Here is a 24,484-nt window from a genome sequence, read left to right as displayed (position 1 = left end):
TCGTCGTGAATTAATTTCGGTCCAAAAACCCACTGGTCTTTCGTTGCGATGGTTGTCAGAACTTAAAAACAACATTACTTAGGTTCATTCGGGTCCGTCTACTTATGATTGCATTACTAAAATCAATTGAGTTTTCACAAATTCCTTTCAAACTATGAGAATACTTAAGATGTCGTACTCAAAAACATTAAGTGGCTTAAAGGTTGTATCCTACACGGTTCAATAGTATAGGGCTTGTGTACAGTATTTACACACTCATTTTGTAATACTACTTTACATTGGCTTCGAAGAACAAAATTAATTCAGAAAAATTATTTATCAACGTTAAGGGTGATGTTTTAAAACCTTCAAATTCAGGTCGCAGGTTGGATGTGCATTTTGATAGTGACCTCCGTTTTAAAACATATGTCAATGAATACATTTGACCATCTGAGCTTACATTAGTCATTTTTGTTTCGATTCGCCGTTGCACTGCTTATTTAAACAGTGTCTGATTTATGTTTACTATATTTAGACAATAAAGTAGCCCTAATACGCTAAATGGCATCTAAACAGAAACCTGTCGAATTGACGACCTGTCAGCCATATTTGTTGTTGAACGCGGATAGGTCTTGCAGTTTATAATTTCTTTTCATCGTCGCTTCAAAAATTTCTGTTATCAGCATTGGCAGGGTATGTATGCATTTGTGTATGTATATATTTATTTGTCAAAACTAGGAAAATACCTGGTAGAGTTTCTAAAATTTTAAAACTTTTGAAAGAACGTGATGTAAAAAGTACAATGTAGCATCACAACACACAACACTAAGAAATTAATTTTATAATATGAAAAGGTGATTGACATATATAGAGCGTTGAGCCATAATGTTGGTAAATTTATGTTGGCACGTCGTCATAATAAATCACATCACAACAAGACGTCACACGTCAGAGCAAGCTAAACTATCGTGTACTGCTACATCTTGGATTATATTAGCATTGCTCCGTATCCTACCGGTGCTTCATTTGCCGCATTACACAAGAGGCAAAATCGTTATAAAATGGACAAGCTGTACATAATAGAAACGACTAGTTTAAAACGCCGAGTCCCTGGTTTATATGTGAAATGCATAAAGACCACGCGCTGCAGTACATAATGCAGTTTATGCACATGAATGGGTATCCCGGGGTAATCTCATCTCCCGCTAGTGCGTTATGGAGGCCGATACATTTTCCGCAGCCGTAAAACCTTTAGAACTGGGACAAAGCAATATCCGTTGAAAAAAAGTCAACCAACGTTTGAAAAGTTGCCAAGGAAGTGATCACAATTGCGCCGGTCGGATTAGTGGGCCCCGGATTGTGACTCCGGTATTAATTATTCTGTGCACGATTAGATGGTTCGTTAAAAGGTAATTCCTCATATTCGGCATATGCGATTGCTGACACCATCACGAATCAAATATTGCTTTCTGAACCCTCGAACCCTCGAATTCGATCGAAACGGGAATGGCTACAATGTGATAGAAAAGAGAGCCAAATTTTAGAATATAGAAAGACGGGTCCGTAATGCGGATTGTCGTCTTCTTGCTCGCTTGGGGAATGGGCCATTTTAAGATGTTTATTTGCTTTATATATATAATTTTGTAAATTTGTTCTCAGTAAACTAAAAAAAGCCAATTTAATGCGCCCATCCCATAAATAATCATGACGGATTTTTTCTCTTTTTTACATAAAAAATGCTAATGCATTGTTGTTCCTTTTACCTACCTACACATGTTCTGTCAACTGTTCTTTACTCAACAAGTGGTGCACGAAATACAAGATTCTAAAATTTTCAATTTTCTTCTGCTGATCCTGATTCATTCATTATCGTAAAATTTCGCCAATGATTTATAGTCTAATTACAGATCAGAAAGATGCTCGCTCATTTATAATGTCTTCTGATCCTTTTTGCAACATAAAATGTGTACCGTATTAATTCTAATGTTATATATGCTATGCAAATAAATGATTTATTTATTATATTTTATTTATTTATATAAAAATATAGATTGGTCAGAAAGTAATATGAATTTTTCAAGACACATTTAACCGTTATCTTTTAAATATTTTAAAAATTTTAAAATTTTTGTGACAAGTAAATCAATAGGTAAACAATACCAAAATACTGATTTATTTGTGTTTCTAAATAATACGCATTTACTTTTTATCATGTCATACAAATCATAATAAATAAAAAATTTGAAAATTAAAATTTTAATAATATTTATATAATAGAGATTTATATATTTTGTTTATATAATAATTGAACCAGTTGTTATTTATTGATGACAATGACAAATGACAAATGACAATAAAATAATTTACCAGTTGAAAAACAGTTGACGATGTAACACCAGAACTTATCAGTAGGTATTCTAGATAGGATTGTCACCGTCAAAAATAGTCAAAATGTAGCATAACCACTTAGTGAAAGGAAACGATTTATCTCCAAAAAAGCCAAACTGTTTGAAAATAATAAAACAGTTTCTTATTACACTTATTCAGTATTTAGTAATATTAACGCGTATGACCAAGAAAAAATTCCCGTTACTACCCATTTCCTTCTAAAAAAGTTTATTAATCTACTGGAACAACGACTTCTAAAGCATTTGGTTCAATCAAACGGTTTACTTGTAATAGTTTAGCACTAGATAATCAATATCTCATCTTATTCTTTATTTTTCTCGTGAAGGTAAAGAAATATTTCGAGTAGAAAATACCTCTTAAGTGAAATGTATACCTTTTTCAATTTTTTCAAAATTAAGTTTAACAACATTAAATGTGAAAAAGAATTGGCGTAATTTTAAATTTACATAATTTTTACGTAATTGGAGGCAAATTTATCGGCCGCACCGGAAATATAAGCAGTTGCGCAGTTGCATTTGCTCTCTAACGAGCTGATGAAGAGCACCGTAACACGGACATTGTGCCAAACATTTTGACTATAGCCGTAATACATAACAGATCACAGGTTTGCAACAAATTCAAATTTGTAAGTCAAAAAAAATACACAAGCAGAATGAAATAATAAGTTACGCCGTTTTCTTATACTCTTAACAAAAAAATTACTAGTTTTTCGAGAAACGTTATAACAACTTATGGAAAATTGTTTGTGACTAGGCCTATGGATTTGTTTTAACTGTATTATTTTCACCGCCGCATTCCAAATCAAATCTAATTACAAAAATGCAAATTTACAGGCTACTAACTTCTTAACAAGATACGGCAAAGCCAGAATATTTTTTTAGAAAATGATTTCCGTTTTAGCATTTAAAAGTACAACGATTTTTGATTTTATACATCGTAGTTATCAAAGCTTTTCCTTTTTAATATAGATGGTAATGATATAGTTAGTTGTTTTACGAATATAAAATAATTTTTGACAATTATTAAATCTGATCAAATTTTTTAGTCAATATTCAATAATATTACTAGGCAATTAGTAATTAACTGCAGCTTATAGTTAAAGGGCAATTTTAAATTTATTTGCGGTCGCCGGCACACTCAGGTGCCACGTAAATCTTAATATTTAAAGTTTTTTAGCAGCAATGACAAATTTTTAATAAATTCTGATAACTTCCTAATAAAACGTTATTAAGTAGATAAATAAAAAAAATCATATCTAAATTAAATTCTATTGCCACTGTATAAGGAATGATGACATTTTTGTGTGAGTTAATTTTAATATCTAAAAATCTGAGTAAGCATAGAATTTTTATTATTTCTAATGATCTATTAATGATGTTGCTATTAATAATTAATAACCTAAACATGGAAAATTAAAACTTGATTTTATGTAAGGCTACATTTTTATTTGCTGTGGTTTATTTTTATCGGATATGAATTAGAATTGTTTTGTTTTGCAATAATATTAATAAAACTTGTTTGCGTTGTTCGGGTACGCCCCCTTCTGATCATTGTCAAATGTCACTTTTCGCAGTTGCGCACCTGTGGCTGTTCTTTCTATATTGAACTCCACCCTTCCGAAAAACATGTTTAGCACACGTAAGCAACGGCTTTTTCTCATTGTTCCGGAAACGTAATAAACGTCATTCTTTGCCCACATGTAATGTGTCACTTAAAATGGCTTTATACGCTTGGTTAAACAGCGATCCCCAAAAAAAGGCGGTGAAACTGGTAGAAACATAAAAATAATAATCTGATTCAAGTGCTTTACCAAAATAAATAACTAAAAGTTCAGATTTTCACGAAATTATATATTTTTACATGACAATTGTTTCGACAGCACCGTGTCGTTATCAAATGTCAATGTAAAAATATATAAATATATAAATCTGAACTTTTAGTTCTTATTTATTTTGATAAAAGGATTTTCATCAAGTAAAAGCCAATTTGCAATTGCTGACAAAAGTACTTAAACATTATTCTACATTCGTCGACAAAATGGCTAATGTTTTTAGTAAGAATAACACTAACACAATTGTTGAGTTAAAAATTGTTTTGCTTCTATATTTGCCTTGCTGGAGACTGAAACCGAAACATCTACTCGACTCCCGTTTCGCCTATTATATTTGCGTCGTCAGAGAATGATTATAACTAAGTTTTAGTTTACTAACTTTGTGTGGTAGACAACAGTTATCCTGTACTTGCGTCTAGTATAGTAAGTTAAGTTTCTGATGTGCTAATTTACGTAGGCACTTGCTTAAAGTATTCAATTTTTTTAATCTGTAACGAAGCTGCTTAAAAACAAACGTAATGCGACTTTTGGACTTTGGAAAATTGTCTAGAGAGCATTATAAATTTTCGGTAATATCATAATTTCATTGTTACCGAAAAATTCACCTTTTCCAAGTCAATTAACATCTTTTATGTCAGGATTTTTTTGCGAGGTTGTTAAAACAATGTTTTTAAAAAATAAAATTCAAATTAAACGTCTAGAATCTCTAGTGTCTTTTTTATCTCTTGATTACATAAAAATAATGAAATTAACGCGGCAATTAAAAATACTGCAAAGATAATTTATTCGAAACATTTTCGTAAGCGGCCATCCTTAACAACATTTGTAAGAAAGTGTTAACCGTTGTACTGCTCATGAATTAAATGGAAATAATTTAAAAATGGGTAGAATTATGAAAGAAGAAAATGAAAATAATTTTCAAATTTTGCCATTTAAAATTTCATGCATCATATCGACTTCTACAAAGTGTACCTCTTTTATGTATTAATGGATAGCTAAATATTTTTTTAAATTAAAAATGTTATCAGTATGTGTATGTATATATGTTATATATTCGAATTTCGCATGTAAAAAAGCCGAATGCCAATTAACATCCAAATTATGAACATTATTTCAAATACAAATTGGCAATTTATTACTCCGCATCTCAAAAACGAGGGTTTTGCGGACCCATACTTGTATGAACTTTTTGTCTTGAAATTAACGAAGGAATCATTTTTTACTGTTAACACTCTGTATAAATAAAGTCAACAATTTATACCCAACATTTTTTTATACGCATTGTCTTATTTTGCATTAAGAAACTGATGATCAAATATAAAAAATTCAAATGTCAAAATCTCTCTAATAACTTCGTTTCTTTTGTTTCAGATTTTTGCACTTGTAAGTGGGAAGAAACACATCTAGCCTCGACGGAAACTGAAATTTATTTTCAAAAAATAAAACTGACGGATTCTGAAAGATTGGTAATATAGATTTCAAATTTTGATTGCTCTTAAAGCGATACGCGACAAATTCTAACCAACCAATGGTTAGCGGTTTAACAGTGTTTGATAGCGGTTCGTGGATAATACCTACATTGCGTCAGTTTTGCATTCTATCCAAAATTGTTATTACAAGTAGTGTATGTATGGTTTTCTTTTAATATTCTTCGCGGACCAATTTGGACTGACGATAGAAATTTCTCAGATAGGGTGTTTCGTCGGAGGTGTAACACTTGCACCCAAGGAAAACACATGGGTCGTAACGCCAGTGAATCGGGCACCTCGTACAATCGACTGGAGGAGGATGATGGGGCGGGCGTAGAGGTAAGCTCCTCAATTACTTAATATGCATGTTTCGTGGGTTCATTCGTATAATATTTATAAGAAGTAAACAACACTTTTCACAAAACTTCCACAGTAACCTGTTGAAGTTTCTTTAAAAAGAGGGAGTAAAAAAACACATTTTTATAGTGACTTGACTCCGTATGCATATCAAAAAAGTTTTCGATATATAAGTAAAATAATTTTAATTGGTACGCTCATGATGCCGTCTATAACTCGAGTTTCAGTTTTTATAAAGCCATCGTAAATTGCTTCATGTAGGCTTTTGATTTTCACAAAATTAGAATACAATTTTGAGAGCTAATTTAATTCTTGTCGTTCGAGCCAAATCCAAATATTTTAATAGCTACGAGAGTCGGGCTTTGTCAGAGCTTTTAAGTTTTTAAAATTTAAGGAGTTGTGTTGGAGCAAAAACCCCCAAGAATAGACGCAGTTTTGTTTTTAGATTTTATTCTCGTTTAAACCCTTTGAGACGAAATTGTTTGAAGAAAAATATTGTCTTTTATATCACACTTGAAAAATCTCTCTAAATATAACAGGTAAAATTATATTCTATGCCCTGTTAATAATAGAAAAACTTAAAATTTAAGGAAAACAACGTACAACAAAAAGAACCCAAATCAAGAAATTATCCCACAAATTCTTTTAGTGAAATCCAATAATTATAATAAATAAAGCAAAAATATGAAAAACATAACTTCAGAATTTTCTTAATTTTGGTTACTTTAGTCAACTCAACAATTTTTACTAATAATAACATTAAATTAAAATTAATTTAAATTATTAAATATAAGCATGATTTTTAGTATTTAATTTATTGGTAGATTGGTATGTTGGAGAGAGCTATACCTCCAAAGTTATGATTTTTAGCTCCTGTAAATTGAAAATTTAAGACCTACTAAAAACAGCTGCAAAAATCGTTGGAAACTTTTAAATATTTTTTTTGGGGTTGCATTTTAATTGTTTTTGTTTCTTTCAGACAGTGCTAAATTTTTACCGTTGGGTCGTTGAAGAGCTTCACGTGCACAATATATCAGTTGGCTGGCTCGACACAGCAACGGACGTTGCTAAACAGATAGCTATACGTCAACAAGCTGGTATTACTGTTTACCATTCCATCAGCGAATTTTGGAGGAATATCAGAGTCGGTAAGTGTTTTTTTTTCTGTGAATTGTTTATATGCGCGGATTCGACCATTTAACTAAGAGCTTAATTATAGTTATTACTTAAAATAGCAAAATAAGTTACTTAAACTAATACGAAAGCACGCTATATAGGTAACTTATGTCCCAATTACGAGCTGACCTCCGAAAGATGATGTCTTAAAAAAATTATTTTGACCTTTTGATGTCTCGTTTGAATAAGCATATGGGCAACATTAACTTTTATTGTTCCCAAAGATTTTTTTTGCCAGGTTGCGCAACCAACTGATGGTCAAAGTAATAATTGAAATTTTAAATTAGTTTTTCAAATACCTATCGAACAATGAACCGGTGTTTTTGACGTCCTTGAAACTCATTTTTGTTCCCGAAAGAGTGTTCGATTTATTTTTTACGCTTCTTTGTGTACACTCCTGGCCCAAAAATGGCCGTGTCGCTTGTTCTATATATCGACTACAAATTTACCCGTTGTTTTGTTTATGAAAAAAATCTCACATGTTATACCGAGTGCTCCTTTATAGATTAAATTATTCCACAAAATTGTTAAAATTTTAGTAAGCGAAATTGACATCTGTCTATATTATCAACACACTTATACACAGTCAAATTGAATACGTAGTAAGCTTGGTGTATTTCATTTTTATTTTTAGCATTGCCATACGAGTATGCGATGTCGTCGTTAACTTTTATATATATTATCAGTAAAATTTATATTAATTGTATTCTCATACAGGTAATGGCAGGAAAAGAGTCCAAGATATCTCACTGTCTGAACGTGAACGTGGAATAATAATAAATTTTGTGTGGCTAAAAAAATTTTATTCCTTAAAAATACCAAGTCAGTTACACACGTCATTGCTATAACTTAATCACTGCACTTCTTTTAGTAACATTCTTAAACCATAAAGCAAATTACCAAGAAACACCCTGCAAGGACATATCGGTCAAGGTTTTGTGGTTTCCCTTCTTAGCAAATGGAGTATTTCAATATTATCTTCAGTAATATAATATAGTATCTAGCCGTGGTCAGAACTAAATTAAGGAGTTTCGACTATCCAATGGTTATTTAACCAAACCCAATCTCAAAATTGATTCAAAAATGTGTAAGAAAACAATTATTTTGCTTGCTACTACTACTACTACTATACAACTATACAAATAGTTCCTCGAATGGTTTGCCAGAGAACATGTTCTCTGCGACTCATATATTGTGGCTTATAAATCCAGTGAGCACTGCTAAGTCCGAACAATATAAGCGTCGTAATGTACGTTTTGGTATGGGTAATGTTTGCGGACCTGTCAGAATTAATCATTTTGGTACAAGAATTAATGTATTGCAATGAAGTTGCAATTTTCTTAGTTTTGTAGCATTCTTAATAACACGCTTTGTGCATTGCCCTTTGGAGTTTGAATAATTTATGATTTTCTGAATGATTTTCGATATTCTTATAATTTTTTTGAATAATTTATGATTTTCTGAATGATTTTCAATATTCTTATAATTTTTTGTTATATCGCTCAGTCTTAGCACCGACTTGTAACTATTAATCTAACACTTAGCGAATGCAAAAATGTACCCAAAAACAACGGTAGTTAAAAAAGTAAATATAATATGCAACACGTTGAGAAATTTCTTCAGTTATTCATTTATTACCCTCTCGTGACTAAAGTGGCATTTATCAAACTAATTACACGAACGCAAAAAATAGAAAAAGGAGCATTAGCAATCTTCTTCTACCTAGCAAAGAAAAGCCGATAATAGGGACTACCGTGCAACAAACAAAAGCTTGGATGTCCCCTAGTCCGTTTCTAAAATTTAGTTATTCCTACTTTAGAGGTGAAAATGGCCCTTAGCTTCACAGTTCGTTTAATTCTACTATTTCCGCAATATATTTTTCTGCAGCGTTGTTGTTTTGGTCTGTTCAGCTAATGGCGGTCGAAGTTTCAAAAACATCGGAAAACATCATTAAATAATGCGCAATAATGCCGCAATATTTTAAAGAAAGGTCCGCAATCACCGGCAAATAATATCGTAATAAAACTCCGGTGTCAACCGTGTCCAGTAGGTATATTTATGGTGCAGACCAAGCCAAATTTTCTGCTGATCGTGTGCCGCGTAAACTTGCCGCACACCGAAACAAAATCGTAATTCCTAGCGAACCCAATTCAACCGTGCATTAAATTTGTTTCAAAAACATTTAGCATCCTAAAAATAAATTTATATCTATGGCCAGGTATTAATAATTTATTATTGGTTCGGAAGGATCACTTCCGCAAACTATTTCAGGCTGCTTAAAAAGTATTGCAAACATGCTAGTGGCAAGTTATTCGATATTCATAAATAATCATATTTTCTAAGCTTCCGCTTAAATATTATTTAAGCTGTTTAACTGACTGTCGTTGCTTTTTAGAGGCTTCTCTTTCGTTGTAATACGACGTACGGAAGTTGCTTTCGCTCAGTATATAGTTTTTAATTGTATTTTACTTCTAAGCACCCACCATAAACATACATAAGCCCTATTATCTTCATTCGGGTTTAAAGGCCGTCGTCGATTGGAATTACTTCCTAACGTTTCGCTAGCACGAGTGGCGAGCTTCTTCAGAGGTCCTTGCATCGCCGATGTTGGACGTAGACTGACGATTTCTCCTGCGCAGGTTGTATTTATGCCGATTGGTGGAGGGCGGGGCTTGTTCCGCTTCGGTTGGTCTCGGGATATCGATCGGTACTGCTCGGGCGTTCCTAAGGATCGGGTTCCAGATTTGGTTGAGTCTAAGGGTCTCCTCCTTTCGGTTGAAATTGTGTGGGTGTTTTTGAATCTCAATGGCTTCCCTGACTAGTCTGTTGTGATAGCCGTTGACCGATGCTAGTAACTTACAGCTCTCAAAGTGTATCCTGTGTTCCCCGCTGCCCAGTGCGTGTTCAGCCACTGCAGACTTCTCTGTATGTCCTAGCCTGCAGCTTGCTTTATGCTCCTTAAGTCTCGTTCCCATTGATCTCTTGGTAGTTCCGATGTAGACCTTTCCGCATGAACACGGAATGCGGTAGACTCCCGCAGCTGAAAGTGAGCCCCTCTTGTCCTTCGCTGACCTGATGGTCTGCTGGATCTTCTTTGTAGGCTTAAAGATTGTTTTGATGTCGTGTCTTTTCAATACTCTGCCAATCCTGTCGGTGACACTCGGAATATACGGCAGATATGCGTGGGAGGTGGAGGGTCGTTGTTCTGTATCCCGTGATCTTGATGATCTTGAGTTCATTGATCTCTCGATCTCCCTCTTACTGTAGCCATTTGCCTCGAACGCAGTTTTTAGGTGTTCAAGTTCCATCTGGAGGTTCTCCGGTTCGCAAATCCTTCGGGCTCGTTCTGTCAGGGTTCTGATAACCCCATACTTTTGACTTGGGTGATGGTTGGATAGAGCATGCAGGTATCTGTCCGTATGGGTTGGTTTTCTGTAAACTGTGTGGCCCAGCTTGTTACCTCGCTTCCTCACTAGTACGTCCAAGAATGCAAGTTGTTGGTCATTTTCAGTCTCCATAGTAAACTGGATGCTGGGATGCTGACTGTTGAGATGCTGCAGAAAGTTGTTGAGCTTGTCCATACCATGTTTCCAAATCACGAAGGTGTCATCCACGTACCGGAACCACGTTGCTGGCTTGTACTCTGAGGACTCGATCACTTTTTCCTCAAAGTGTTCCATAAATAAGTTGGCTATAACCGGGCTTAGTGGGCTTCCCATTGCCACTCCGTCCACCTGTTCGTAGAAGTTTCCCTTCCACACGAAATAGCTACCGGTCAGACAGACTTCAAAAAGTTTGCAAATATCGACAGGAAATATCCTGTTCACCAGGTCCAAGCAACTCTTCAGAGGTACTTTGGTAAACAGTGAGACAACGTCGAAGCTCACAAGGATGTCGTTTTGTTCAATATTGATATCTTGAATCTTGCGCACGAAGTCGGTGGAGTCCTTGATGTAACCAACCGAAGCGGAACAAGCCCCGCCCTCCACCAATCGGCATAAATACAACCTGCGCAGGAGAAATCGTCAGTCTACGTCCAACATCGGAGATGGAAGGACCTCTGAAGAAGCTCGCCACTCGTGCTAGCGAAACGTTAGGAAGTAATTCCAATCGACGACGGCCTTTAAACCCGAATGAAGATAATAGCTTAACAACGGGCCGCGAAAGCCTTAACCAATTTATCATACATAAGCCCGTTTTTATATAAAGTGCACTTTAAACAGTATCAGATTTGTAAAGTTATAAGGAAAGCTAAGATATTTATTTGGGTAGGCACTTTGTATTATGAAAGTCATCAGAACACAATAATAAAACATATTAATAATTTACAAAAAATGCTCAATTAAAATTTGTGTAAAATAAAACAAGCATCATTTAATCATTAAAACTGCTGAAGGCGCGAAGAGGGAACGTATATGCAGAGTAAAAAATGAAACTCTGAATAAGGAATTTTGAAAAGTTTAGAAAACATGTATTATAATTTAAACGTGTAGAATATGTTTTTTTTGTATAGTCAAATGTCACTGCTCCACATCTTCGCATCTCATCGTATTGCCTACTTTGCATCTAAAAAAGATTTTTTCCGCAGAATAAACAACTTTTCTCATTTAATCCAGTCTACTTTGAAATATTGCTTATTAGTTTAGGCACACCCCACCGAGCAAAAACAAAAGGAGAACTTTAGTTTTTCTTTGTTGAAGTTGTGGTTTAAATCTTAAAAAAGGAGTCGGGGATGAAATATTTTATTTTTAAAAGAAAATGAAAGTGCGGTTATTCAATACGAAGAAATTTCACGAAGTCTAGAAACCATTCGAAATGTAATAAATAAATTTGTAATAAAATAAATAAAAAGTGCTAATAAATTTGAAAAAGTGGTGAATATTATGGTGTCACATTATTTATTACAAAACAAAAGGGTAATTTTATATAAATAAACGTAGTTGTATATAGAAAGGCCAAATAGATACATTTTATAAAAAATTTCCCATGCATGTTACTTCCTGGAAATATTAAGAGCTGTTACTATTATTTATTCAGAATTTCATGAAGCTAGAGGTCTATATTTAGACACAAGTCTATTCAAGATTTTGCATTGTATTCACATCGAACCCTTGTTGGTCGCGCAACAGTCGAGTGACCAAACCTACCAAAATTGAATTCTATTTGTGTCAGGAGAGCTGAATTTTTATTATGGGAATAAAAATTGGAAAAATTGGGGACTTAAGCAATAAAAAATATGAAGACCCTGGTAATAATAGCGACTTCATATATTTTTTACTTATGGTTTTTGACATTTTTTATGTGACGTTTTTTAGAATATAATATAATATTCTTGCATTTTTTTAAATTCTGTTAATTTTTTAATAATGGTTAAACATTGAAATCAAAATCCTCAGATCAAAAACACAAAAAATTAAAATGTTTTATATATAATTTCAATCATTGATTAAAATGCCGTATAACTAACTGCTATTCCAGTTCATTTCGGTAATTGGAGCGGACCTGCTCAGTGGCAGGTGGTGCTTGTGAGATCACCACCATATTTTGTCGATTTAACGCGCGTTGCAGTTGACGTTTTGTCAGAATATTGTGGTTTTAAATACATATATACCGGCATAATAATGTCGGTGGAATTGTAATCATTTTGATCTTATTAAGTGCCCGCTTACAAGGTTATAAGCGAAAAAAATAGAAATAAAGATTTCTTTTGCTTATTTTTGGTCAATACTAAAATTTAGTTAGTATTTTAGAAAAAAATATTGGTATCAACAACGACGGAATCGGAATAAGAGGCAGATAAACATTCATTTAATCGGGCGGAGAAAAAGTCAGTATTCAAATTCAAAATTTCTTTGCGCAACTTAACCAATTAACCAATTTAACCAATTTAATACTTTATCAGTGAATTACAAACTCGTCTTGAGCAAAACTGCCAAAATGCCACATTACTTGTGCAAAATTTGACATATTTCACAAGATCAGAAAATGGATATCAATTGTTATTTTAAAATGACAATTACACCTTAAATTTGTCGTATTTTTTACTACTGAAAACCAACATGCCTACGAGTATTGTTGTTATTCGAAACATGGTGTTATTATTACTTTGGAATTTTTGCTTTCCGATGAGAGAGAAAATTTTTGCGTTTCAGGTTTTTCTATTATTTTCTCTTTGATTATTAATTAATTAATTTAATGCTTTACTAACGTTTGAAAAAGCTGCTATTTGGGAAAATATTGTCTCGTTAAAACTAAAAAAAACTCTTTATATAAGATCTTCATACAAAATTTCAAAAAATTGAAAAGTTTTTACTATCTAGCGACAAAATTATTAGGATTTTTTTAAGGAAAGTTCAATAGCCATATAATGCGAAAATAAATGTTAATTTTTGGTATGTCAAATTCTACCCACTCACTAAAAAAGACAAGATGCAACGAAAAGTATAAAAATATTGTATAAAAATATCTTTACCCCCTTCTAAGGCTGCGTTTATGACAGAAAATGACAATGACAATATCGTCCTCTAAAAATTTGATAGTAAATATTATAAGAAATACATAAATTAAATAACTATATGTTCTTTATCGAAAAGGAGTTTATGAAAGAAATAAATCTCGAAGTCAGGTATGACGTAACATTAACTTTGTAGCCGAAAATCAGTTTAAACTGATAACACGTAGCCGAATTATTAATTGGCAATTGTCGCATCCATTGTGATTTAATATGCTAAACGAGATCAGATCAAAGGCCGGCTAATTATACGACGAGTTTATTTGCGTATATGTTTACCGCACGTTACCGTTTGCAGATGACGCTAAAACAAACAGTAAATAACGGCAATCCCGATACCGATTGACATCAATTTGTTTATTTTCGCTTCAATTTGGGTTTAATGTCAGTAGTGTTGTTTAATAGCCGCTAGGTGTGCGCCAGAAAGTTACTATTTTAAATTATAGCGTGTTTCGTATGCGAAAGATGTACGAATATTCTTCATTCTGCAAACGTCATTTTTGACAGAAAATATTAATATCTCAAAAGCAGTTTTCCAAAAAATTGGAAAACGGAATAATATATAAATTATGCCATCTTGAAAAATACTATAGTGTTCTTAACGCACGTGAATACAGAATATTTATTAATATACAAATTTAAAAATCCAGATTGAGAGTCTAATTTTGATCAAGGTTTCAGACCGAAGTTTGTCAGATTTGAGATTCGTGTTGAAGCTGGTTTAATATTTATTACTTAGAACTTTTATAAAATACGATAATTCGCCGGAAAACACTTTTTTCTACCCCCGTATGTGAAGTGCCTATTTACACGCCGACTTAGCGCGCGGGAAGCGTCACTTTACCACGTCAGTTTTGTTTCCCACGGATGCGAGCCACTTCGGACATTTCCGGGATTTTGCCGCACGGGTTTGGGAGCAATCGGATGTTTTCGAAAATATTTCCCACGCTTTGAATTTTGACGTTTGTCAATTCTGATGGTCATGCCAGTGAATGCATTCGTGTTGTTTTGCGAAAATGTACCCAAAAACTAAGGGTTGTGGAAAAAGTACAGGATGCAAATTCACTTGCATAATATATTCACAATTCACAATGTAATACCCACTGCCAGTCTATCCAAATGAGTCATTTATGAAATGCCGAGAAACCTAATCAACATACGCAAATGATGGTCAGTTCGATAAATTCCTGCTTCCAGTTAAGCAATTTAACATTGTAACGACTGATAAGACTTCCCACAAGGAAGTCAATGTGCTAGTTCTCAACCATTTAACAGAGTGTTTAACTTTAGCATTTAATTACAACTAAAATATACAGCTAATTATATTCATGAAACCAAAAAAATAATTATGTAATAAATATATTGAATATATTATTCAATTACAAAATTGTCATCTATTATGCAGTTTTAAATGCTCTTTTTTCATTCAATAATAAAATAATCCAATTTTACTTGTTTTTTACCGCACATCGTAATTTTCCACCGTTTTAAAGTCAGATCTAGACCAGTAATTTCATATATGGTTAAATGTTTAAACAAGGTTTTTAAAATACTAGTAAAAGTTTAGAATTATTTAATAGAAAAATTGTGCATTTATTACAAACTATATGTAAGAGTTTATAATTTTGTATTTTGGTAAAACAATTTAATAATATTCGTTATATATTATACATATATTTATAATATAATAATAGAGAGCACTTTTAAAGAATTGTCAAAAACATTGAATTATTAAGCCCAGTACTAGTATTTATAAATTGTTTACTCTTTTCTGCTCAGTTACTGAAATTTAAAATATTTCAAGTTTATATTTTGTTCCTCTTGCTGAAAATGTGGTCACTAAATACGTAAAACTGAAGATCCCGAGATATGCTGGTGATGTTCGAGAACTGATCACTAACTAATGCCTACTACTCATTTGTCGTAATTCGTAGATTTAAGATTTATTGTGGTGCAGCCTTATGTTATCACCGTCTTCACGTGTCCATCATATTCAGCAAAGAATGTCTCAGATTTCGGTCCCCAGATTTGAGTATTTGATTCTTCCTACCGCCGGAGGTCTGCATAATGCGTGCTTTGTTCTTTTCTTATCCTCGAAGCGCAGCTGACACTCGCTCGGACACTCATAATTGGCGATGCATGCCGGTTTTGTGCATAAAGTGTTACGTTTTATTCTTCTTAGACCCTTTTGCCCCAGCGAATGCAATTGTTCGGATAAACTTGATACACATCAGAAAACTGCCCTTCATTGTGGAGCTACGCGCTCTTCAACAGTGTATGGAGCCATATTTTTGAGAGTAATAAAAAATAAAAACTACGAAATTACACTTTACCGAGAGCCTCTGACATTTTTTTTTGTTTATCATAGCCTTCTTGACTTTTTATTCGTTGTCAGGTAAAACAATATGCTTAAAACCCGTAGCGAAATCGTCATACAAGAATATTAATTTGTCAATCTTTCGAGAAAAATTTACCTTTATTTTTCATGGCAAATAAGATAAAATTATGAAATTGGGGGTTTCCATTTAAAAAAAGAAAGAAAGAAATTCTATTAAAGTAGGTTGTTGTCGACAAAGTATTAAACCCAAATTAAAAAATAAAGATTTCCTTTTAAAAAAAATGGGTATCTTTCTTAGGGCCTGCAAATGACATATTTGAGATAAAAATTTAAGTATGCCAAAACCATTAGACATGGATATAGAACATTATATATGAAATATTCCTAGAAATTTGAGTTGGATAATAATATACAGGATGCTTTTATTTGTTTATAGGGTTCATAGTTCGTGTTTTTTTATTTAAATTCATTCCATCAATGCCTAACTACATAGAAAATATCCAGAAAACGCGTTCGATATTTTTCAATATCGCGCGCTTCTATTTTAACGCCACTATCCAAATAATCTAGGGTTGAGTGGGCGGCATCAAAGAGCATACGGTTGTAAATAAAGCATCACCCCAATAAATTTTAGATTAACTTCTGAACTACGACATTTGGCAAGTTTAATCTAATAAAGTAATTCCATCCACTTAAAAGCTTCGCTGGCTTATTGATATCAATTTTTTAACTGCCGCCATGTCCTGTTATAGAAAAAGCGGTTCAGCGACGAGAAGTATTTATGTTGACCGCTATAGATAAGCTCCATTAGTTTAAAATATTTTTTTTTTGTTTTGATTTATATAATCATTTAACATTGCATTTATATGATTGGGTTTCTTGCAGCTCACCAATATGATGTTTTTCATAAAACAAAACAACTTGTTCCGCTCATACCAAGTATTAAATAGATGTTAATTATTAACTTATTTTGACGTGTGTAGAATAAGTATAAATAATCGCCACTAATCTTAATCTTACATCTGTTTAAATAAAGTGATATTTGATCTATGTTTGGTCGGATGTTTCTAATGGCCAAGTCACGCGTCTCTCACTGACGAATGTATTTGTACTGTTTTAAAAAAATGTCCCAAATCTAATGGTCGTAGAAAAAGTACAGTACGGCAGTTTTTACAAACTTACAAGATGCTAAAGTTTTCTAATTTGATGATAAAATATTGGGTATTATATGTAGGTCCACAACAGCTATGATTTTGATGGGCATACTTTCCAAAAAATATGTTTTATTTACTTCTTTAATAATTAATATCAAATTTTTAAACAGTTTTCTTTAATGTGATGCCCTGTGCATATTCGTAACCATAAATTTTTTCGGTGCAAATTTTGCCACTAAAGGTACGCTTTTTGAAAAAGCTAGCATTTAAATTTAAATTTGTATTTTTGTATGGTCTAAATTGAATGGTATATCCAGGACATTACACTCTAATATTTGCTCAGTAATATCAGAGTGTCATGGTACACTGTTACGCCCTAATGCACGAACCAAATGTTTGCCAATAAATTATATTGGTTTTATCGATAAGTTCGAAGCGCGCGGAACTGATACCGATTGGTCTCCTGAAACGATACCTTTCGTTATAAATAAATAAGAAATATAAAATTAGTTTTTGCTTTACAGAACGACCGATTGAAGACCACGAGTTGGTACTGAAGCTTTTTGTTCAGCAGCAGGCATTCAGGACCGAAGTTTTTAGATTCGGATATCAACGAAGCGAATACCGATACAATTTTTTGAAAAAGTCCGGAGTAAGTGCTGTAAGAGATACCTAGCTTGTGTAGTAGATTTTTTTAATCCGAATTTTTTTTTTTAACAAAAATTTACATTTTTGTATGTTCGTTTGAATTATATCTCAACGTTTCGATTGATCTCTTTCCCCATGAACAGAATAGACGTCAACCGAAACGTTGACGTGTAAATTCCAATAACAGCAAGGAAGTCAAGCAAGCAGTGTAATAATCAAATTCCTATCATTTAATTTCATTTAAATTCTTGTTATTGTGAAATATTGTGCACGGTGGTAGTGACATTAGCTGTTAATATTGGGTGTCTTTAATAATAAGTGTAATAATGAATCATTAAGAGCACATTTTTATATCGATAGTGGGCGCCATCTAGCGCCAACTAACTTAACTTTAACTAACATTAACATTGACGTCGTGTAGAGTCCGCTTTTATTTCCATTCGTTATGGTTTGGAAATTCACTAGCAGATGGCGCACCAGTGGTATTGAGAAATTTTTTAATAGTGCAACCGCTGATTAATAGATGCCGCCGCAATAGATTCTTCATACAGTGGAACCACGGAAAAAGTTCAATGCAAATTCTAGTTCTTTCAAACCTTTGATTGTGCGTTTCTATTTTTTAGCTTATTTTTTGGATGGTTGCCACAATAAATAATAATAATAAATTTTACTTTTTAAATTAAAATTATTTCAAAAATCTTATAGTTTATTAAACATATAGAACATATAGTGCAGAGATCTTCGGTTTATTTTTGTAAAATATATTTTTTCTATTCTCAGAATTTCTTCATAAGAAAAGACCAAGTCCAATGCAATCCGCGTCTTGACGAACCGCCTAAATTTGTCCAAATCGCAGATCCAAATTTTCTAATAACTGAGGTAAGTTTAATATTCTTTTATATTTAGTATTAAGATAACGCGAACATTAATATGTCTTGCATGTATTGCTAAACAAGCGAATTTTAGTGGTTTTAATTTGCTGAAAGTTTCGATCGCATTATGAAAATTGCATTCTTCTTTTTTTCGAAAAAATGTTGCTGTTATCGCCCATAATAACTGTAATCCCCAGTAACTAGATTATTGACACATTATTTTAGGCTTTTAATTATCTGCTACAATATAACCAATATTATTGTGTGTCGGATATAAAATCGTAATTGGTAATTAAACGAGACATAGTTTTGACTGCCATGTGTGGATAAAGTGCATAAAATGAAAAAAATCAGGACTGAAGAATTTACTTTAAACATTTGTACTTGAAGCTGAAAAAGTTTTAGTGTTGTATTGACTCTAAATCGCGCTAAAAATAAAATATATTGCGGTTTGGGTTAAGTTAAGCAAACCTAACCGTCTGCTGTTATTAACTAATTGATCATTAGTTGTTTACTCACAGATGCACGATTTTTTGCGTTACATTATTTCAAAATATCTAAATTTAGGAACATTGAACTTAAATGTCTTCGCCAACCGTTCGCAAACTCTCGTAAAATTTAAATTCGAAGTGGTTTTAGCAGTCGGAAACTTTCATAGGAACAATACTGATTTGTAGTGATTTGTTTAGATTGATTTATTTTTCTTGTGGTAGGATGAACCGTTAAATCCAGAAGTAGCCAATCCAATTTTTGCCTCCGAGCTCTTGTATCGTAACAAGCGAGGCAGTTGGGTGCCCAGAAGCTGCCTGCTGAGAAATAAGAAGTTTTATATGGGTAACAATTTGCACCTTGTCACCAAATGTTACTACATGACAGACGAGCAATTCGACAGCGAGGTAAGTTGCATTATTTTTTACGAACCTTTTGAAAAGCAAAACTATATTGCCAAAGCACTTAACTATAAATATTGTGGAGTATATAACCAAACCAAATAAGTTGTTACCACAATGAATATATAAACTTAGAACTAGTGCCAGCTAGGTTGATGTAACATCCATTTATACAACCGCTGATGTAATGCGGAGATAAATGAAGGGACTAGTGCATAATTCCGTGCTAATGGCAGCACTTCCTTTTCTTTTCAAATGTTCCTATGTATGGTCTAGCAATTTGGGGTTATACTGCTCATCCGTGTGGAGTATTTTCGCTAGAGACCAAATTAGTACGAGTAATGGGATATACCGTTGTCGGAAAACCATATTTTATTAAATTGTATATTATGGAATTGCGGAGCCAGTCTATTTTGTTATGCCTTATTTCCGAACAGAAAGACACCACTAATTCCGACCACCTTAAACTACCAATAAAATTAAAAGATTTAAGAATTTAAACTAACTTAACAGCTTACAGCTTAGAGAATATCTCAAAATTCATTTTCGGAAGTATCAGTTTTATGTAATGTTATATTTCAATTATGGGTACTGTATTATGTACAGAGACTTTGTTTTTATATTTGTATGTGATTATATTATTATTATATATTATTATATTATGTTAGTATATTATATTTGACTCACGAGTTTATTTGGCACGAGCGGAGCGGAGCGCAGCGAGTACTTAATAAACGAGTGAGATAAAGAGTTTATCAAACGTGTTGCATACTATACTTTTTCTACAACCGTCACGAAAAAAATCACAATTTACTAGTTGTCATTAAAATTATTCGTTTATCGCTCCGATCGGTTCTGCTATTGTTGTCTCTTTTTAACTGTGTACGTTAGACAGAGAGAGATGTATTATTGGATATTTCATATAAACAACGTAATAAACACAATTTTAAAACGTTATGTTGTTTATTTAACTTTTACAATTGATCATTAAGTAGAAGAAGAAAGGATAGAACTTTTAAGAGGATTTAATTTCCAGGATCGTATAAGCAAGAAAAAGCACGTCCTAACCTTCAATTTTTTTTTTGTACTGACGAGACATATATATTTGAAAATGGTACAATTAGTCTTGCAACATATAAATATATAAAATATAAAAACCACTAAAGTCCGTGCGAAGGGTATGTAAAATTTCTGTGGGAAACTTAAATTATAAATGTTACTTTACTTACCGACTGGTCCACTAGATTTTAATTGTGGCTTATAGCACGTAATATTTAAATTGTCTTATATGTTGCATAACATTTTTCGGTGTATTAGTTGTTGGGTACATTTTTGCAGCACGAATACCGTCAAAATTGACAAACCATGCGGCAATATCTCCGAAAAGATCCGATTGCTCCCAAATCCGTGCGGTAAAATCCCGAAAATGTCCGAAGTGGCTCGGATCCGTGGGAAACGAAACTGATCCGGTAAAATAGAGATCCCGTAAAAATAACGCTTCCCGCACGCTAAATCGGTTTGTAATTAGGTATTTTGCAGATGGGAGTAGAAAAAAACGATTAGTAATTGTAATATAAATAAAAATTTAACCCAGGCAAACGAAACAGGTTTTGTTGGAAAAAGAAAAAAGATATATATAATTTTTTTTCCATAACATTAGTTTGCTGCACATATAAACATTCTTGAACTTCAATATATATTGTTATGTATCACGCGGGTTATAATTTAACACATTTTGGCATTAACCGCCTTATTAAATGTGAGAATAGAAAGAGAAAATACTTTTTTTTATTTTAATTTAAAACTTCCTACGGGGTAGATACGGTACAGAATGTTCGACCTTGCATTCTCGAGAAGTTTAGTCGAACAAGCGCGTCGAGTTTTTTTTTCTTTCGATCCATTAAAAATATGAAAGTCAAATGAAGGTGCATCCGGTAGTTTTGGCGGCTGCACGGAACAGATTTGCATTACACGAAGCAGACGTCTGGCGATCCGCCTTGGTTACTCATTTCATCTCGTCAAAATGCGCAAGCAATAAGTTACGGCTGTCGATAAATCTGGCAATACTTTTATCGTTATTGTTCCGCTCGATCGTCGTAAAAAAATGTACTGCATTTTTCATTTTTATAAAATCTTTAACCTTTGGAGAAATTGATCGTTCATATGCAACCCGGCTTAGATTTAATTTAAATTTTAAACAATCGTGAATATTCGAATTTTCGCATATTTGAACAAGTAAAAGTTGAGATGGAAATAATCTTGTGTACGTTAAATATACTTATTTAAAATATTTTTTTTCCATAACACTCTATTTAGAAAATTTTACATGTGGGGACGATTTTGTAACATCTTGACTTATATTACTCTGAGTTTGGACAAGAGTAAATTATTTATGATTAAGACTTTCGATTACGGTGTTCCGTCGAATAAAATATTTTAAAAGTTTTTCGGTTTAATTTAGAGTTTATGTTATCATAGCAAAGTGTTTTGTTCACTGTTTCTAAGGTAAATTACATCTAATTTTTTCGAGAGTACGAACTTACAGAATCCCAAAAATTATAGTGTATCCAAACTTCGATTTTTGCGATTTTTTGCTATACAGGTCGTTTTCTAAGCTTGCCATTTGACTGTACCAATACAATACATACACGTCAACTGTTACAATACTTTTAGTTGTTTCTTTAACGTTAACTTGAAAATTTTATGGCAGGACTCATCTTTTTGTTTGTTTTTGTTTAGTAAAGTATTTGACCTTGAAGAAATGTGGGTGTGACTAACATGATAAATTTCAATGGGTTATAATTCAGAATTTACGAAGAATTTTGCCATTTTGCTATAAATTGGACACACAGGGGTTTACATCATTAGCATTATCTAGGCTGAGTTTTAAAAAAAGTCATTTAGTAAATGCTAGACAAATTTTCATTAGATATAATAGGATCGACCCGATACTTACGGACAAAACCAGAAATGAAATTTTGAAATATGTTAAACTTAGTTTTTTCGTATGTTATCGTATTTATCGATCTGTATCGATACAAAACATACAATAAACACATAATTTAAAAGTCATAACAATATATTTTTATTGTATAATGCCAAGAAAAAACACCTGGCACTAATTTTCATTTTAACATGAAAACAAAAAAGCAAAATAATGAGGTTGCGTACAAATTGTCAACCTAGGCGTGGGTGTGTGTGTATGTATGTGTGTGTGTGTGAGAGAGAGAGAGAAAGTTTTTGGATTTACTAATTTTGGTTTTCAAAATGTTCTCTAGAACTGAATATTACGATACTATGATAATTTAGTAAAGTAATTAAATATAAAATTAAATCTAATTAGATTTAAAATTGACTATTATACTTAAAATAATACGATCCACAAATTCTGTGACAGTTTTTTGACGACGTGTGTGGACGCGACAAGCGGGACAAACGCCATCTTGAAACTGTTAGAACTCGGTTGTTCAAGGTTGGAGCCCCAATTAAAATACAAAAGACATCGCGAATATAACCAAAACTAAGTGATCGTACTTATTATAAAAGTCAGGTCTAAACGTCGACCAAAATGTGCAGATAATACTCGGTCCTGACCGTGAACTTGAAATGCGCATTAAAGCTGCATATAATGCTGACCTTGGCCTTGTGAAGCCATTATAGGGGGGCCCGAAAAAAAGACCAAGAAACAGAACTCGCCCGACCGTCGCCGAACCAACAGCTGATTCATCCACGTTATCCGAGTTGCATTCGTAATGGAGTGTTTCGTAATACGTTACCGGATCGACAAATAATAGAACGGGATGCTTCTGCGCATATATAGGACGGTCAAATAAACCCTTTTGCAAAATTTAATGTGGGAGATGGAAGAATATTATAAAAAGTCATTTTAAGGGTTACGTTATATTGGTTAGTTGATTTTTAAATATAAACAACGCTATCGAGCTTGCCTTTGCCTTTGCTTACCCTTGCTAAATACTTAATGGCGAATATGTGGACATAATCAAACATAATTGAGGTTTGCGTAAAAAGTTGAGTAAATTCGATAAGTGCAAGATTCAGAAAGTAAGCCCATGGTTTCAACGGAGGAGGGCAGAGTGCAGTGCACATGTATTTAGAATGAATGAAGACCGGTTGGTGAGAAAGATTAATGACAACGTCCCTTATGGAAAGAGAAGTCGTGGTCGAGCAAGAAAGAGGTGGACCGGCGCGTTGACTAAAACAGGTCCTAGACGTATTATAAATAATAATAAGAAGTAGATGAATAATATACACTGCACAGTGTGACTCGTGTATCATGAAAATGGCAAGTTTTCTGTAGGCTTTTTTCGCTTTGTATTTATTTCTATTAGATCAGATTGTTTAACCCAATTTTTGAAAGAGAACGTCTGCCAACGTGTAATATAATGAGAAAAATTTGAAAAAATACAGACGGAAGGTTGCATGTATTTGATTTAATTTTTAAATTAATAGCGGATTTCAAAATAAACACAAAAATTAGACTATACTTCCCATTCGTATAATGCTTGTTCGGTTGAAACAAGTGACCTCTATAAACATAACTCTTGACATGATTACCCTGTATAATTGACCGGAACAGTCGAATAAATAATATGGGCGATAAGTGCCTGTGCTGTTTACAGCAGGCGAAATTTATTTTTAAAACTAATGAATTTCGGTCCGAATCTAATTAAAATTAACTTGCACCATCGCTGCATCTTCGTAACGTTAATATAAAAAGCATATCCAAATAGTAGGTCGCTTCGTAAAACTTATTAATAATATTGGTAGTATGATTTTTTAATCCATTCCATTACATTCCAGAGGACTCAATTGTGTAACACTGGCAAAAA

The 24,484-nt window shown here is 33.0% G+C and overlaps 1 protein-coding gene across 2 annotated transcripts in view; it reads left to right on the top strand.

Moving 5' to 3' along the window:
• Nucleotides 1–5,666: 5,666 nt before the first annotated feature.
• Nucleotides 5,667–24,484, top strand: part of LOC132697477 (growth factor receptor-bound protein 10-like) — a 136,308-nt gene continuing 117,490 nt past the window's right edge. Inside the window, exons 1-6 of one of the 2 annotated variants that reach the window (XM_060663043.1) lie at nucleotides 5,667–5,685; nucleotides 5,909–6,027; nucleotides 7,025–7,193; nucleotides 17,749–17,876; nucleotides 18,653–18,751; nucleotides 19,458–19,640. In XM_060663043.1, coding sequence (XP_060519026.1) covers nucleotides 5,956–6,027; nucleotides 7,025–7,193; nucleotides 17,749–17,876; nucleotides 18,653–18,751; nucleotides 19,458–19,640 — 651 coding nt within the window. In that variant the 5' untranslated portion in view covers nucleotides 5,667–5,685; nucleotides 5,909–5,955. Of the gene's footprint in view, nucleotides 5,686–5,833; nucleotides 6,028–7,024; nucleotides 7,194–17,748; nucleotides 17,877–18,652; nucleotides 18,752–19,457; nucleotides 19,641–24,484 lie in introns of those variants that run through there. The other variant, XM_060663042.1, reaches the window with a different exon arrangement.

This window comes from Cylas formicarius, unplaced genomic scaffold (genome assembly GCF_029955315.1).
Source record: "Cylas formicarius isolate icCylForm1 unplaced genomic scaffold, icCylForm1.1 PGA_scaffold_1__22_contigs__length_36826433, whole genome shotgun sequence".
NCBI classification, from domain to species: Eukaryota; Metazoa; Arthropoda; class Insecta; order Coleoptera; family Brentidae; genus Cylas; species Cylas formicarius.
The sequence above is the reverse complement of the archived record's forward strand: the minus strand, read 5'-3'. Positions and strand labels throughout refer to the sequence as shown.